This window comes from Nerophis ophidion, linkage group LG21, assembly GCF_033978795.1.
Source record: "Nerophis ophidion isolate RoL-2023_Sa linkage group LG21, RoL_Noph_v1.0, whole genome shotgun sequence".
Taxonomy (NCBI): Eukaryota; Metazoa; Chordata; class Actinopteri; order Syngnathiformes; family Syngnathidae; genus Nerophis; species Nerophis ophidion.
Genome location: NC_084631.1, coordinates 37,792,975 through 37,811,726, shown reverse-complemented (window position 1 = coordinate 37,811,726; position 18,752 = coordinate 37,792,975). Strand labels below are relative to the sequence as shown.

General features: G+C 40.5%; 1 protein-coding gene across 4 annotated transcripts in view; it reads right to left on the bottom strand.

Annotated features, from left to right (window-relative positions):
• The window catches only part of LOC133540068 (triple functional domain protein-like), a 212,868-nt gene that overhangs the window by 43,300 nt on the left and 150,816 nt on the right, over positions 1-18,752 (bottom strand). For 2 of the 4 annotated variants that reach the window (XM_061882552.1, XM_061882551.1), the window contains exons 35-41: positions 10,719-10,748; positions 8,315-8,457; positions 8,153-8,252; positions 7,843-8,086; positions 4,964-5,071; positions 2,563-2,756; positions 2,327-2,497 (exon numbers count right to left, since the gene is read on the bottom strand). In XM_061882552.1, coding sequence (XP_061738536.1) covers positions 2,327-2,497; positions 2,563-2,756; positions 4,964-5,071; positions 7,843-8,086; positions 8,153-8,252; positions 8,315-8,457; positions 10,719-10,748 — 990 coding nt within the window. The remainder of the gene's footprint in view (positions 1-2,326; positions 2,498-2,562; positions 2,757-4,963; positions 5,072-7,842; positions 8,087-8,152; positions 8,253-8,314; positions 8,458-10,718; positions 10,749-18,752) is intronic. The other 2 variants (XM_061882554.1, XM_061882553.1) reach the window with 1 other exon arrangement.

Below are 18,752 nucleotides of genomic sequence, written 5' to 3'. Positions count from 1 at the left end.
TACCTTTAAGGCACGCCCCCAATATTGTTGTCCGGGTGGAAATTCAGGAGAATTGTTGCCCCGGGAGATTTTCGTGGGGGGCACTGAAATTCGGGATTCTCCTGGAGAAATCGGGAGGGTTGGCAAGTATAAGAATTAGCGTTGAACGTGGTGATACAGCGGCACCGCCACTCTATAATACCGGCGGGCCAGCTCTAATGTTAATTTCTTATTGCCTCAAGGGCCAAATGAAATTACACGGCGGGCCAGATTTGGCCCGCAGGCCAGAGTTTGACACCCATGCTCTAGATCAACATTAGGTCCATCTGTCAATATAATGATTTCAAAGATTTAAGTTGTAAGCTCTTTTTGTGCCCAAATAAACTGTTTCTTAATGGAAAAAAATCACAAAATATGCACTATTTTCACCCAATAATTTTTTTAATTGGAATATTTGAGATTATGGAATAATTGGAGCATTAAAAAGGTCAATAACTCATAACACCATTGATTTTAATTAATTATTATTTTTCGAGCAATGACAGTTAAAAATGAATCCCACTAAAATTATTGGGGATCCAAAAGGGTCCTACTCATTAAAGTGTAGGAAAATAAATAACATTTTTTTACCGTTTACTTTTAAAACAATAATCTCGAGATCAACTTCAGATCTATCCGTCAATTATAAGTTGTATTGTTGTTTATGTTTTTTGTTTGTTCCTTTTAGGCCTTTCTTTAAAAAAAACAACTCAGTTTTTTATACGGCAAACACAAAATATGCAACATTACCCCCAAAAAATATCTCAAAGTGGAAAATTTTACGTGACGTAATTGGAGCCTTGAATAGATCGATAATTCATAATGACATTGATTTTGATTCATTATTATTTTTTAATGAGAGAAACAGCCTGCATGGCAGCTTTGTGTTATTAGAGTAAACATTGCAACATTTTCTTGTTACATTTCACCCGTTTCCTCTTTTATATCACTTTTTACATATTTTTAAAATGTGCCGTGGTGCAGTTAAAAAATTACCTGCGGGCTACAAATGCCGCACTTTGGACACCCCTGCATTAGGCCTTCATGCAAATAAATTTTCGTGTTAAATTGTATTTTTTGGAAAATGCAGTGCACCAATTAAAAAAGTAGCTCCAGGGCTGCACGTTGGACACCAAAGTAAAGGAGATTTTTTTTTGCACAAATACACCTTTTAGGTTCATTGGTGAACACAGGCCCTTGAAGTTTCCCTTATTGCCACCATCAATGTTTTAAAGTCAACTGAAATGAAGCAGCATCTTTGTTTTAAATGGAATGCAAATTTGAATGGCTAAACGTCATGGTATGAACCTGAGCTCATTGTCTGTTTGGTGAGGCGAGCAGTTGTCGTATGCGGCTAATGTGATGCGTTAAAGGTTGAAAAGAAGGTGACAGGAAATGCTTAGTAAAAGTTACAAAGGTGAAAGAGTGATGAGAAGTACTTCAAATGGAAAAAGGGGAATGAATGTGATATCAAAATGATATTCCAGGAGACTCTCACCCTTGCTCTGCTGGGTTTTCTGGGCGAGCCTTTGTGCTCTTGTGGCCTGGCCAGCGTTTATAGATGCCAATTACTCGCATGGGTCATGAGATTAAACGCACAGAGGGTAAAAAGGGGATGAGAACGGAAGGGAGTGGTGATGGCAACATGGGGGACATTTTGTTTTTTTTGGGTGGGGGGGCGTTCTCACCTCGGTGTCGGGGGTTATATTTGGGCTTCACGGACTACTAGGGGCCGCTCAGACTTTAGGACATGCAGAAAAAGCCGTAGTAATATTCAAGAGAGCTTTGCGGCACTTTGGCACAAATAAGGCTTTGACAGTTGGAAAAAAAAAAACATGAAGTGGAAGAAAAAGAAAAAAGATGGATCGCAGAGAAATTAAGAAAATTAGATAGCTTAGAAAAAAGAAAAAAAAAATCCAAAGAAACATAAAAGTCTGTTACGTGCGAAAAAAGGAGGGATTTGTTTCTGTCATTTGATCGTTAAATAAAGCAAGAAGGATCAATTGAAGCTGAAGAGACGGGGAGAAGTGAGGGGAGGAAGATGGAAGATGGGGCACCTCAGATGGACAGGTATGGAAACTGAGACAAAGCAAAGACAGGACATAAATCAAGATAATGCTACAATATGGAAAACAATACAAGCAGGAAACAAAACAAAAAGAGAAACAGAAATTAGTGTCAGAAGAAAAGTCTCTGCTGCCTAAAACTTCTCAAGAGAGAAAAGAAGAGGAAGATTCAGACTAAAAACCTGGTAAATCAAAAAATGAGGAGCAATGGTTTGTCATTCAAGACTTTCTCCTTCCTTCACCTTATCGTCCTGGGAGTCGGCCTGCAGCAGGCTGTGCTGCTGGATGGCCATTGGTGGAGGGAGGGGGACTGCATCGGGACCCTCCTCGCCCTCCTCCTCGCCGCAGCTCTGCATGCCTGAAGAACTGGACTTGGACAAGGTGCCGCTGGACAGCCCCTCATTGCGGACCCTCTGCAACACAGCACGACAACAGTTGGAGTCCCAGGCGCAACATAATGTGGTCTTGTCTCTCCGACCTCCTCCACGGTTTCGTCCTGTGGCGTGGCGGCGCTGTCGTCCGAGTCCTTCTGGGATCCCATGGTCATCTCACCGCTCTTCCTCACCTCGCGGCTCTTCTTGTGCTTGTGGGCCAGCTTCTTCACGTGACCGTCCGCCTTTCCGCTGCTGAGCCGGCGGACTGGGCTAGTGAGCCACTTTCGTAAGGTATTGCCTGCAGAAACATTCGTACAGCAATTACCGTATTTCCTTGAATTGCCGCCGGGTATATAGTATGCGCCTGTCTAGAATTACTGCCGGGTCAAACTCGTTTCACAAAATAATTAGTGCATGCTTAGCATTACTGCCGGCTCAGGATTAACGCCGGGTCAAACTCGTTTCGCAAAATATTATTTTTATTAGCGCATGTCTAGAATTTCCGCCGGGTCAAACTCGTTACACAAAATAATTAGCATATGCCTAGAATTTCCGCCGGGTCAAACTCGTCACGTCACAAGTGACACTTCACCTGTCATCATTTTCAAAATGGAGGAGGCTGATTTCAATAATTTGAAATCGCATAAAGGGAAGAAGATTAAGAGCTATTCAGTAGGATTTAAGGTCCAAGCTATTGAATGTGCTAAAAAGAACAGTATTATTAATTGGTATTAATATACCGTAGCTGCGTGTGTCAAATATGAGTCATTAAATGACTCCCGCCTCCTGGTGGTAGAGGGCGCTAGTGATCCTTCTTGCGACTACTCGGCTGCAGAAGAAGTGACAACAAGCAGCAAGAGTGAGCAGCGTGTGTTTATTTTTTCCTCTCGCTTGCACTTTTAACATGGAGGATTACATATCTAAAATAAAACCGTTTTCTAAACTGGACTTTCAATCGAAGCAGCAGGTAATAAAGGATATCGATGCTTTTGATCAGAAGGAGCTGCGCATGGACTTCATTTATAAGTAAAGGTAAGACCATAATATATATGTATAGCTCGGTTGGTAGAGCGGCCGTGCCAGCAACTTGAGGGTTGCAGGTTCGATCCCCGCTTCCGCCATCCTAGTCACTGCCGTTGTGTCCTTGGGCAAGGCACTTTACCCACCTGCCCCCAGTGCTACCCACACTGGTTTAAATGTAACCTAGATATTGGGTTTCACTATGTAAAAGCGCTTTGAGTCACTAGAGAAAAGCGCTATATAAATATAATTCACTTCACTAAATGTGCTTTTCATGATGGTATCCTTACATCACACTCAAATTGTTAAGCGCAGGCCTAAATTTACCGCATGCCTTTGGTGAGTGCCGGAGTGAGAAGAGGTTTTAAAATAATTTGCGCCCCGGCGGCAATTCAAGGAAATACGGTACAATGTAATGGTCAAAAAATAAGCCTGGTTTTTACCATATTTTTTACGGACGATAAAGCACTACTTTTTACGTAAGCTTTGTACCCTGTGGATTACAATTCTTCGCAAACGTGCATAATGTACAAAACGTTTTCAAATAAGCTTGCAAAGGCACGTGATTGTTTATGCACAGTGGTGCCATCTTTTGGAGGAGTTTGCTCACTGCAGGTTCTGCCGGTTGAAAATGTACTTACTGTTTCATAGTATGTTTGTTTTTTAAAGTGAGTTCGTGTCAGAATTGATCAGCTTGTGGGAGACAATATATTTGTTTATGAGAGAGATAGTGTGTGTCTTTAAAAGTGTGTCCATTTTGTGTTGAACTGTTAAAAAAAAGCATAATATTCAACAAAAAGAAAAAAAATTGTCCAGTCCCATGTTAATAGTATTGAAAAACAAGAAAATTATTTGTCTAAGGTACACTTAAAAAAATAAAAAAGTCTCTTAATCTTAGGGACGGCGTGGCGCAGTGGTAGAGTGGGCGTGTGCAACCCCAGGGTCCCTGGTTCAACTCCCACCTAGTACCAACCTCGTCACGTCCGTTGTGTCCTGAGCAAGACATTTCACCCTTGCTCCTGATGGGTGCTGGTTGGCGCCTTGCATGGCAGCTCCCTCCATCAGTGTGTGAATGTGTGTGTGAATGGGTAAATGTGGAAGTAGTGTCAAAGCGCTTTGAGTACCTTGAAGGTAGAAAAGCGCTATACAAGTACAACCCATTTATCATTTAATCTTAAATCATTACAATTAAGTTAACTATAAATGAAATGCGACTAATAGCGGTTAATTATTTTAATCTCTAAAGACATGCACCTGGGGATAGGTTGATTGTGTGTGAATGTGAGTGTGAATGTTGTCTGTCTATCTGTGTTGGCCCTGCGATGAGGTGGCGACTTGTCCAGGGTGTACCCCGCCTTCCGCCCGATTGTAGCAGATATAGGCGCCAGCGTCCCCCGCGACCCCAAAAAGGAATAAGCGGTAGAAAATGCATGGATGGATGGACGGACAGCTTTGTCTTAGAATTTAAAGTCTTTGCATCTCTACCTGGTCGTTTTGGTCCTGGTGAAGCATGGGAGCCCATTCCATGACCAGGCTGAAGTGTGGCAGAAGACCCCGGCATGATGGCGTCATTGCTGCACACTGACAGAGTGTCTGGAATAGAAATCCACTTGTTGGTCATCCACACACACACTGGTAGGTACACACAGGTGGCAAATATTCTGCTACGTTTGCACACACTTATTGCGGTAACAGGGAATGTACCCTTGCGGAAAACAGCATCAGTTGGGCCAATTTCTGCATGCTTTGAACGGGGAAAAAGTAGCACCCTCTAGTGGACAAATATAACAAAACGATGAAAGCCAAATTGAAATGTTCAGATCATGTGTCAAATTCAAAGCCCGGGACCCGATCTGGCCCGCCACGTCGTTTTATATGGCCCACCAAAAACTGGAAAAAATGTGCGTCAATAAAGCAATTGATATCTCCTAATAAACATAATTGTTCTTTCCATTTTGATTGAAATATTGCACGTATCGCATCATTTCAATTCTTTTCGACTTGAGAATCATCTAACCATGCAAAAATGATGGAAACAAAGTGGTGTCCAAAGTGCGGCGCGCAGCTCAAGTTTTGGTGGCCCGCAGCATGCCTTTGGATAATAAACAATTGTAAAAAAAAATATATATCAATATTTTTTGTGATGCATGAGTAAAAAGCTGAACATTTGATAGTAAAAACTCAGTGGTGTCCAAACTTTTTCCTCTAAGCGTCGCACACTGAAAAGTCAAAGTGTGTGGGAGACATCTTGAAATGGTTTTATTTTGTGAAAACAAAACAAACCCAGACATTATATACACGTACCGTATTTGCTGCACTAGGCGCACCTAATAACCTCAAAATTTCTCAAAAGCTGACAGTGCGCCTTATAAAACGGTGCACCTTATATATGGACCAATATTGAGCCAAAACAGGTCTTGCAACTACGGTAAGCAGCCAAAGACTTCATTTTCCCCCGTAGAAGAAGAAACGCGCGGTGCATTCTGGGATGTATGACTGCGGGAGGCGTGCCGTTTCTGTGTGTTTATGTAAAGACCCCAAAATGGCTCCTATTAAGAGACACGCTTACGACGCAGAGTTTAAACTCAAGGCGATCAGTCACACAGTAGAACACGAGAATAGAGCAGCAGCGAGAGGATTTAACATTAACAGCAGCGACTTTGACGAGACGGAGCCGGGCATGTTGGATGCCGTATTCGCCCAACTGTTTGATTGGAACACTGAAGAAGAAGAATTTGAGGGATTCGTGGATGAGGAATAACTTAATAAAGTGAGCTTTACATGTTTATTTTGTGTGTTGTGTTGTGTGACATTATCGTTTGAGCAACGTTGAGTTATTGATATATTCTTGCTTTGCACTATTTTGAGTGTTACTATATTGTGATTGCACTAACGTTTGATTTACCGCAACAGTATCAGTTTTTTTACGTGTTTATTGAATCGGGGAAATAATAAAACAGCTGTTTATTTATTTTGGGAGTGAACGGAGTTGTCAGAATGCTGGTTTGTAATCTATTAATAAAGTTTGACTTACCTATTTGACTGTTTTGTTGACATTCCCTTTAGCGCAGCTCCATCTAAAGGATGCATAACGTAATCCCAGCCTCTACTGTAGCATCTATTCTATGCGCCTTATAATTTAGTGCGCCTTATATATGAACAAAGTTTTAAAATAGGCCATTCATTGAAGGTGCGCCTTATAGTGCGGAAAATTCGGTATATATATATAAAGACAAAAAATAGGGTCAGCAGTTTTATAAGTGACAAAGTGTACTATTAATAAAATCAAAATTTCCGGATTTTTCCAAACTTCTTTAAAAAAAAAAAATCTTACTGTTGTTTTTACCCTTGTAATAATATTAGTAAAGTTGGCACCCATAACACAAAGCTGAGACTAAGTTTTGTTTTTTAATACATAGGTAATGTCTGATTTAGAAAATAAAAACATTAAAAAAATGATGCCAGCAAACTTTGACTTTTTAGTATGTGACCCTTGGTGAAAAGGTTTGGACAGCCTGTATTAACATTAAATCCAAACATATTTTGCTTGTTCTTCTGACTTCAAAAGCAAGAATTTTGTATGTAAAAAATAATAATGTGTAATAATGTCATGAGGACAACAGTTCGAGATGCTACCTCAGTAGAAGCATTTAAATCTCATCTTAAAACTCATTTGTATACTCTAGCCTTTAAATAGCCCCCCTTTTTAGACCAGTTGATCTGCCGTTTCTTTTCTTTTTCTCCTCTGTCCCCCTCTCCCTTGTGGAAGGGGACACACAAAGGTCCGGTGGCCACGGATGAAGTACTGGCTGTCCAGAGTCGGGACCCTGGGTGGACCGCTCGCCTGTGTATCGGTTGGGGACATCTCTTCGCTGCGGATCCGCCTCCGCTTGGGATGGTTTCCTACTGGCTCCACTATGGACGGGAATCTCGCTACTATATTGGATCCACTTTGGAGTTTGGACTGCCCACATAAGCGGTCCTCTCCAAGGTTTCTCATAGTCATTGCCACTGCCACCGACGTCCCACTGGGGTGAGTTTTTCCTTGCCCTTATGTGGGCTCTACTGAGGATGTTGCTGTGGTTTGTGCAGCCCTTTGAGACACTTGTGATTTAGGGCTATTTAAATAAACATTGATTGATTGACATTCATATTGATTCACTGTAAAAAGTGGCCCTCGGAGAGCAGCCAGAACTCAATGACAACAAGTTTGACAGCTCTGGTTTAGATAGGTTGAAAAATGTCATGTTGGAAGCTTTTCAATGACACCTTTTTGCAGTGTTACTTTGTCATTTTGGGTTCAGCCAATTCTACAATGCTTATAAAAGAAATATCCCTTATTCATTACAAATTGTGCGTCCTACCTTTGTGGTTGAAGATCCCCTCCATCTCCATGGAGGAGCGAGAGTGCGCGATGCAGAGCATGGAGCACAGCACCAAGCCCTCCTGTGCGGGGGAGCGGTCAGTGGTCCTCACCAGGCACCAGTCGGGCTTGTCGTGGCAGCGCTCCAGAACCTCCACGGTCTGGCCGCGGCGCACCGTCAGCTCGTTGCTGTTGCTCGCCATGAAGTCGTGGATCACCACCGTCAGCTCGCAGCCGCCGGAGAGCTGCGTGATGGAGAGCAGGAAGCGGGTGAGTGACAGAAAAGTGACGGTGAGGGGAGGTGGTGTTACCTTGTCACTGTCCAGCGTGTTCTGGGAGGTGCGAGAGGCAAGCGAGATGGTGTCTGGTTGGCTGCTGCCTTCGCCTTGACTGTCAAGATCCTCTCCGTCCCTGGAACACAAGCAGGTTATTTCCACTCAACATGGTGGCCTGCTTCCGGGGGACAAAGTTACCTGCGGCCCTTGTGGTGCTTGGCTGTGCTGGCTTTGGGAATATGAATGGGCTCCTTGAGCGCCCCCCTCAGGTGGATGGTGCGCTCCTGGATCACCTCCCTGATGTGCTTAATCCAGTCCTGCTTGTTCTCGATGTTGGACGCCTGGGATGAAATTCAAAGCTGAACATTTGCAAACTCATATCTGGAATAATTATTTCACTTTGTGCTTCCCACAAGTCTGAATGAACAAAGTGGGCACCTCTTTTTGACTGGGAGAACATTTCCCCCTCCGCAGCAGTTCCACTACTTTATATGATTCTTTTTAAGAATTATACCGAATAAACAAAACATAGTATTCAGTCATTTTTACTTTTGCTTGATGCAAAATTACAGAACACATCACCTTATAATGGGTGTTACTTTCTTATTACTTAATACAGTATATACGACAAAAAAGGCCCAATTCAATTCATCTGAAAGTCTCTAATCATTGTTGTGGCTGTAAGTAACCTCCTGATTATTTTTTGCAAGTATCTTGTGGGGTTAATTCAACGCTGTGATCAGCATCCATCATGGCCGTACAATCAGTAGTCAGTATTCATGCCAACTCATCAGTTTTCTCTGTTGCTGCTGCGTTGTCCAATAAATGACCCGTGTGGTCAGAAAAAGCTAGGTTTTCACTACAAATCGATACCAAAGTCAAATAAATAGTCCTAAATAACAAGTTTTCAGTTTATCTAGTCCAAAGGTATCAAACTCTGAAAAATGTGTTGTCAATAAAATACCTACCTTTTCTTTACTAAATGTATTCGTCCTTTTCATTTTGACAGAAGCAAATACATGTACTGCATATCTTTTAAAATACTCTATCCAAAAATGCAGCAAGTATCACATTATCATACATTTCAAGCAAGTTATCCATTAAATTGTAGTTTTTACATTACAAAACAAATGGCAGCTCAGTCGCCAAAATTTAACAGAACAATAAAAATAAAAATAATAGATATATATATACACATACAACCTTAATATCAGGGGTGTCCAAACTTTTTGCACTGAGGGCCGCACACTGAAAAATCAAAGCAAGCTGGGGGCTATTTTCATAATGTTTATTTTAAAAACCAATACAATATTTGTAGAAACAATATACATTTAGGCCTCCACTCAGTTATGATCCCGGGGACCCCAAAGGGTTTTGGTCAAAAAAAAAAAAAAAAAAAAAAAGTGTCATTATTCAGTATTATTTTTATTATTATGCAAGTTTTAAATCTGTAGATTAACATTAAGAAAAAAATGAAAAAAAAAAAAAAAAAAAAAAGCAATATTTTCACTCAACTTTTTTAGGTTGAATATTTGAGATTATATAATAATTGGAGCCTCAATTTTGGATTTTGATTCATTATTATTTTTGGAGCAATGGCACTCAAAAACAAAACACACTAGAATAATTGGGGATCCAGAAATGTCCACTCATTAAAGTGTTAAAAAATAAATTATACATTTTTTTTATCGTTTACTTTTAGCACAATAATCTCGAGATCAACATCAGATATGTCCGTCAATTTTAAGTTTTATTGTTGTTTACGTTTTTTGTTTGTATGTTTTAGGCCCTTCTTTAAAAAAAAAAAAAATCAGCTCAGTTTTTCCATATGGCAAAACAAAAAATATGCAACATTTTCCCCAAAAAAATATCTCAAAGTGGAATATTTAATGTGACGTAATTCAAAATGACATTGATTTTGATTCATTATTATTTTTTAAAGAAAGAAACAGCCTGCATGGCAGCTTTGTGTTATTAAAGCATTGCAACATTTTCTTGTTATATTTCACTTGTTAGCTCTTTTATATCAATATTTATGTTTTTAATTTTTTCAATAGTATTTTTAAATGTACCCGGGGCCGTTAAAAATGACCTGCGGGCCGCACTTTGGACAGCCCTGCTTTATATAGTACTGTTACAGTGATCAACTGTAAAAACAATAGATTTTACCATTAAAAAGTGATAGTTTTTTGACGCTGTAAACACCATGTTACATTCTGGCAACTAATCTGCCAGTTTGTTTTTTTACCGTAAAACCCATTGAGTTTTTTGAAGTGTACGTAAAAAACACAAAAGGACAATTAATAGCTGAATATTTAATTAAATAAATGAAAAAAAAGGATCGCAATTGTGCAATAATTGGAGGCAAATCCACATACATTTCTATTCATTACATCACTGTTACAAAAGCAGCCACAACGGCAGTGTGGCCCTCGATGAAAACACCCCTGAGCTAATCTATGAGCACCCCAGCTAAATTGAGAGTATTTCCAGTATTAAGCACCTTTTAGTGACAGAGTGAAAACCCACTTAAGAAGGGCTTTTGACTTTCAGACTTGTGAGAAACCACCGAGGGCTGTGTTGTGGGACTTTATGTACTCACCATCGCTCCGTGTTTGGATCCCTGACTTAGCTTTGAATTTGAAATATGAGATAGACAATTTCACTGGTTTGTTTGTTGAAGAGGTACAGGACATTTTCTAGGCATGGACTGGCATGAGAAAAACGCACACAACACCAATTATCTGCCTGGACAGAATAGCCCAATCATGGGAGTGTAATGGACGGACCATGTGTAGTTAGTGATGAGACACATTTTGCTGACGGCGCACATAACACAGGACCGCTTGTTAGCCGTTAGCTGAGCAATTAGCATTTATTATTCAGTCGACGCGGTGCTGTGCTCTTCCAAATGCTGACACAAAACTTGGCCACTTAGTAAACAGGAAGGAGGAGTACGTAGTACGTAGGGCAAATTGTTAAAAAGTTAGGTGATCAAATAACTGGAGATCGATCTAATAAACCCTGTTTCCGTATGAGTTGGGAAATTGTGTTAGACGTAAATATAAACAGAATACAGTGATTTGCAAATCATTTTCAACCCATATTTAGTTGAATATGCTACAAAGACAACATATTTGTTGTTTAAGCTGATAAACATTTTTTTTTTGCAAATAATCATTAACTTTGGAATTTGATGCCGGCAACACGTGACAAAGAAGTTGGGAAAGGTGGTAATAAATACTTATATAGTTGAGGAATGCTCATCAAACACTTATTTGGAACATCCCACAGGTGTGCAGGCTAATTGGGAACTGGTGGGTGCCATGATTGGGTATAAAAACAGCTTCCCAAAAAATGCTCTGTCTTTCACAAGAAAGGATGGGGCGAGGTACACCCCTTTGTCCACAACTGCGTGAGCAAATAGTCAAACAGTTTAAGAACAACGTTTCTCAAAGTGCAATTGCAAGAAATTTAGGGATTTCAACATCTACGCTCCATAATATCATCAAAAGGTTCAGAGAATCTGGAGAAATCACTCCACGTAAGCGGCATGGCCGGAAACCAACACTGAATGACCGTGACCTTCGATCCTCAGACGGCACTGTATAAAAAAAAACGACATAAATCTCTAAAGGATATCACCACATGGGCTCAGGAACACTTCAGAAAACCACTGTCACTAAATACAGTTGGTCGCTACATCTGTAAGTGCAAGTTAAAGCTCTACTATGCAAAGCAAAAGCCATTTATCAAGAACATCCAGAAACGCCGCCGGCTTCTCTGGGCCCGACATCATCTGAGATGGACTGATGCAAAGTGGAAAAGTGTTCTGTTGTCTTACAAGTCCACATTTCAAATTGTTTTTGGAAATATTCGACATTGTGTCATCTGGACCAAAGGGGAAGCGAACCATCCAGACTGTTATCGACGCAAAGTTCAAAAGCCAGCATCTGTGATGGTATGGGGGTGCATTAGTGCCCAAGGCATGGGTAACTTACACATCTGTGAAGGCACCATTAATGCTGAAAGGTACATACAGGTTTTGGAACAACATATGCTGCCATCTAAGCGCCGTCTTTTTCATGGACGCCTCTGCTTATTTCAGCAAGACAATGCCAAGCTACATTCAGCACGAGTTACAACAGCGTGGTTTCGTAAAAAAAGAGTGGGGGTACTTTCCTGGCCTGCCTGCAGTCCAGACCTGTCTCCCATCAAAAATGTGTGGTGCAATATAAAGCGTAAAATACGACAGCGGAGACACCGTACTGTTGAACGACTGAAGCTCTACATAAAACAAGAATTGGAAAGAATTCCACTTTCAAAGCTTCAACAATTAGTTTTCTCAGTACCCAAACATTTATTGAGTGTTGTTAAAAGAAAAGGTGATGCAACGCAGTGGTGAACATGCCCTTTCCCAACTATTTGGCACGTGTTGCAGCCATGAAATTCTAATTATTATTTGCAAAAAAAAAAAAAGTTTATGAGCTTGAACATCAAATATCTCGTCTTTGTAGTGCATTCAACTGAATATGGTTTGAAAAGGATTTGCAAATCATTGTATTCCGTTTATATTTACATCTTACACAATTTCCTTACTCATATGGAAACCGGGTTTGCATAACCAGCCGCGTAGATATTTCACGTACATCAACTACAACTGCAGTACATCAGGAGATACAATTACATGTGCTGGTCATATTATTAGAATATCATGAAAAAGTTGATTTATTTCATTAATTTCATTTAGAAAGTCAAACTTGTAGAATGTATACATTCATTCCAAACAGACTGATACATTTCAAGTGTTTTTTGCCAAAAAGGAGATGATTATAGCTGACAACCAATGAAAACCCTAAATTCAACATCTCAGAAAACTAGAATATGGTGAAAAGGTCAGATATTGAAGACACCTGGTGCCACACTCTAATTAGCTAACTAACTCAAAACACCTGGAAAAGCCTTTAAATGGTCTCTCGTTTTGATTCTGTATGACACACAATCATGGGGAAGAAGACTGCTGACTTGACAACTGTCCAAAAGATGACCATTGATACTTTAAAGAAGGAGGGCAAGACACAAAAGGTCATTGCCAAAGAGGTTGGATGTTCCCAGAGCTCTGTGTCCAAGCACATTAATAGAGAGGCGAAGGGAAGACAAAGATGTGGTAGAAAAAAAGTGTACAAGCAAGAGGGATAACCACGCCCTGGAGAGGATTGTCAAACAAAACAGATTCAAAAATGTGGGGGAGATCCACAAAGAGTGGACTGGATCTGGAGTCAGTGCTTCAATAACCACCACGCACCGACGTATGCAAGATATGGGCTTCAGCTGTCGCATTCCTTGGAGGCAAAAGGAGCTGCAACTAAGTATTGATTGCCGTACATGCTGAAACTTTCCATGTTCATACTTTTCAGTTGGCCCACATTTCTATAAAATATTTTTTGGTACTAGTCGTAACTAATAATCATATTTTCTGAGATACTGAATTTGGGATTTTCAGTAATTGTCAGTACAAATCATCAAAATTTAAAGAAATAAACATTTCAAATATATCACTATGTGTGTAATGAATTGATATAATATGTAAGTTTCACGTTCTGAATATAATTACTGAAATAAATCAACTTTTTCATGATATTCTAATAATATGAACAGCACCTGTATATAAAAACGTAATACCAGTATTTATGAGAAAAGTAATTTTATTTTTTATTCTCTTCTTTGTGCAATGTTGGTCCCTTGTACACAGTGAATCTCTTCTGCTTAGCTTTCAAAACTTCCAAAACACTTTTTGTCCCTCTTACCGGTTGTGTTTTGTTTGTTTTTAACTCTGCAACAATCAAGCCTGCGTCCGTAGCAATCGCAGCGTGGCCTCATTTATGTTCCGTCATTAAATCAAATAACGCAACAGAGACGGATGAACATCAAGACGAGAGAAAATATATCGCTGCCAAACTTTGTGTGATTCAAAGTTTCAGAAAAAGAGGCAGCGTACTCAGACTTTCTGTGACATCCAGGAAGAAATGCCTAGATGCTAAATGGAAGAGGCTACCATCCATTTCATTTCATGGTGGCAATATTTCAGAGGAAACCTTTCAACGTAAAATTGTATGAAATTGAAAAAAAATGGCAAGTTGTCATTTTTTACACATTTTCAGGAGATTTCCGATATTTTGAATGCAAATGTTGATGCTCCTCTTAAACACACGTAATAAATAAAGGTGTTTCTGATGTTTTTTGCTGCTAAATTAACCACAACATGAAACATTTTGTCCCTACAGGTCTGACCATACTTGCCAACCTTCCCGGATTTTCCGGGAAACACTTGAAATTCAGTGCCTTTCCCGAAAACCTCGGGGGCAAATTTTCTCCCGAAAATCTCCCGAAATTGAGGCGGAGCTGGAGGGGGCGTGGCCTGAGTGAGGACAGCCTGTTTTCACATCCGCTTTCCCACAATATAAACAGTGTGTCTGCCCAATGACGTTATAACTGTAGAATGATTCTGGGCGAGTTCTCGGTTTCTTACTTGGGTTTATTGTTAGGCGGTTTCATTAACGTCCTCCCAGCGCGGTAACAACACACAACAACAGCAGTCACGTTTTCGTCTACCGTAAAGCAGTGTGTCTGCCGTAAACAGCAATGTTGTGACACTCTTAAACAGGACAATACCGCCATCTACTGTACATGCATATGTGACAATAACATCTAAGGCTTTTAGAAAGTGCAGTTCACAACTGCACACACAACAAGAAGACGAAGATGGAAGATTCCAGACTCTTAGTGCATTTGATGAAAGCACTTTTGTGCGTGCCACACAGCAATGCATCATCAGGAAGGGTGTTCAGCATGGTTAGGAAAATAGTGACAGAGAATACAACAAGGATGGACAATCCAACCCTTAACTGAACAATGAGTGGATGAGTGTTATGTGTGTGTATATGTGTAAATAAATGAACTCCTCCCCTCTTAACCACACACCCCCATCTCCCGAAATCGGAGGTCTCAAGGTTGGCAAGTATGGGTCTGACGTTTCCTAAATAATGTTAAAAAACAACTACTTTAAAGCCGTGTCCAGCTGTTTACTGATGTTGAAATAACTTTTACTGAAAATTAATATGGGCTCCAAAAATCGGTTTTCGGCCTGCTTGACTACTGATAATCGGTATCGACCCTGAAAAAAACGTATTGGTGGATCTCTACAAACAAGGACATGCAGCCATGATGGTAAACAAGTGTTGGCGAAAGCTTGTCACCCCACAGAGAGACTAGAGAGGGAAAACACAGTCCCAGATATACAGACAAGCCCAAAAGGGTGCGGGTGGTAAGAGAGCAGAGGTGAGCAAAAAGGACAGCAGAGGTGTGGATGTTGACTGGCCCACTAAAAGCAGCTCATGCAACCAAAGCAGACATTATAGAGTGACAGAAGGTGATATGGAGAGAAAACCTGGGTTTGACTGATGCAGGCTTTCAACACAGTACTCAGTATTCATCAGTGACTGCATTTTTTTTTTTTTTGTTCATCTACTAAAGGGTTGTGTGTATGAAAAGATGTGCAAACTTAAAAGCCCACGCAAAATTGATCTATTTAGCTCATGTGTAGAGGATTATTTCTCACCCCCCTTCCTCTGCAGCGTTTACCCTTTTGTCCACTTTTTTGTAAGGGGTGCCGGAAGTTGGCAGAGCCATCAGCAATCCTGTTCTGTCTCCCTGTAATGTTTGATCCTGTTCTGTCTCCCTGTAATGTTTGATAATGTTCTGTCTCCCTGTAATGTTTGATCCTGTTCTGTTTCCTGTAATGTTTGATAATGTTCTGTCTCCCTGTAATGTTTGATCCTGTTCTGTTTCCTGTAATGTTTGATAATGTTCTGTCTCCCTGTAATGTTTGATCCTGTTCTGTTTCTTGTAATGTTTGAGCCTGTTCTGTCTCCCTGTAATGTTTGATCCTGTTCTGTCTCCCTGTAATGTTTGAGCCTGTTCTTTCTCCCTGTAATGTTTGAGCCTGTTCTGTCTCCCTGTAATGTTTGATCCTGTTCTGTCTCCCTGTAATGTTTGATCCTGTTCTGTTTCTTGTAATGTTTGAGCCTGTTCCGTCTCCCTGTAATGTTTGATCCTGTTCTGTCTCCCTGTAATGTTTGATAATGTTCTGTCTCCCTGTAATGTTTGAGCCTGTTCTGTCTCCCTGTAATGTTTGATCCTGTTCTGTCTCCCTGTAATGTTTGATCCTGTTCTGTTTCCTGTAATGTTTGATAATGTTCTGTCTCCCTGTAATGTTTGAGCCTGTTCTGTCTCCCTGTAATGTTTGATCCAGTTCTGTCTCCCTGTAATGTTTGATCCAGTTCTGTCTCCCTGTAATGTTTGATCCTGTTCTGTCTCCTGTAATGTTTGATCCCGTTCTGTCTCCCTGTAATGTTTGATCCTGTTCTGTCTCCCTGTAATGTTTGAGCCTGTTCTGTCTCCCTGTAATGTTTGATCCAGTTCTGTCTCCTTTAATGTTTGATCCTGTTCTGTCTCCTGTAATGTTTGATCCTGTTCTGTCTCCCTGTAATGTTTGATCCAGTTCTGTCTCCCTGTAATGTTTGATCCAGTTCTGTCTCCCTGTAATGTTTGATCCTGTTCTGTCTCCCTGTAATGTTTGATCCCGTTCTGTCTCCCTGTAATGTTTGATCCTGTTCTGTCTCCCTGTAATGTTTGAGCCTGTTCTGTCTCCCTGTAATGTTTGATCCAGTTCTGTCTCCTTTAATGTTTGATCCTGTTCTGTCTCCTGTAATGTTTGATCCTGTTCTGTCTTCCTGTAATGTTGATCCTGTTCTGTCTCCCTGTAATGTTTGATCCTGTTCTGTCCCCCTGTAATGTTTGATCCTGTTCTGTCTCCCTGTAGTGTTTGATCCTGTTCTGTCTCCCTGTAATGTTTGATCCTTTTCTGTGTCCAGTAATGTTTGATCCTGTTCTGTGTCCAGTAATGTTTGATCCTGTTCTGTCTCCTGTAATGTTTGATCCTGAATCTGATTCTGTCTCTCAATTGAGCTAAGTAGCTAACACAATCCAGTTACAAGTCTGTCTTCATGACTATGCTAATTATTAGGAAGGCCTCAATAGCAAATATAATCATTGAGCACTCACAATGGGACTTATCAAGTCTGAAACTCTTTTGCATCGTCCTTTAGCACGTACAATATATGCGTGTAAACTGGCACAGTTATGCACAAACAGCTGCGCCGCTGTCAGAAGGACAGACAATGGAGGGGAGAATCTTCTGTTGACCACCGACATACTTCTGTCTAAAATACAAATATTGGAGACATCTGTCCAATCTTTGAAAACAATGCAGGAAGTTGTTTATTTCTTAAATGCCATTAATTTTTTTCGTATAGGAAATATATTAACGCCTCTTGTAGATGAAAAAAAACTTACTGCATAATTTTCGGGTGCATGATTGGTGTTCTTGGCGTTATTGCTGCAAAAACAACGGTTGTGCCCATGCAGTTTTAGTAGATCATCTGCAATACACCCATATCATATATAAGTCCAATATTAGCAAAAAGTTATACCGACTTGGATGTAAGACATCTGATGTGAGCACATAGATCAGTGGTTGTTAACCTGGGTTCGATCGAACCCTAGGGGTTCGGTGAGTCGGGCTCAGGGGTTCGGCGGAGGTCGAGAAACACCCGACTCATCGTGTATATGAACTTTCTCCCTATTGGTGTACTACGGATACGGCAACAGCAGAAGTCAGACTGATTTGCAGCTGTGTAATTTGTTGTGAGTTTATGCACTGTGTTGGTTTTGTTGGTTAAACAAGGTGATGTTCATGCACCGTTCATTTTGTGCACCAGTAAAAAAAAACATAGTAGCACTTTAGTATGGGGAACATATTCACCATTAATTACTTGCTTATTAGCATGCAAATTAGTAACATATTGGCCCTTTACTAGTCAGTATTAAGTACTTATTAATGCCTTATTCGGCATGGGCTTATTATAACCCTAACCCTCTAATCCTCTAACCCGAACCCCTAACCCTAACCAAATAACTCTAAATTAAGTCCTTGTTACTTACAATATGTTCCCTTAGTGTCCAAAAAACTCTAAATTAAGTGTTTGTTACATAGAACATGTTCCCCATACTAAACAAAAACATATAACTTTGTCTTGCATTTGTAAAAAAAGGAGGGATCGGTGAATGCGCATATGAAACTGGTGGGGTTCGGTACCTCCAACAAGGTCTAGAACCACTGACGAAGATACAAGAAGTCCTGCAACGTGTTAACTTGCTCAAAGCTACACAGCTAGTTAAAGGGGAACATTATCACCAAACCTATGTAAGCGTCAATATATACCTTGATGGTGCAGAAAAAAGACCATCTATTTTTTTAACCGATTTCCGAACTCTAAATGGGTGAATTTTGGCGAATTAAACGCCTTTCTGTTTATCGGGCTGGAGGCGATGACATCAGAATGTGACGTCGCCGAGGTAACACACCCGCCATTTTCATTTTCAACACATTACAAACACCGGGGTCTCTGCTCTGTTATTTTCCGTTTTTTTGACTATTTTTTGGAACCTTGGAGACATCGTGCCTCAGCGGTGTGTTGTCGGAGGGTGTAACAATATTAACAGGGAGGGATTCAAG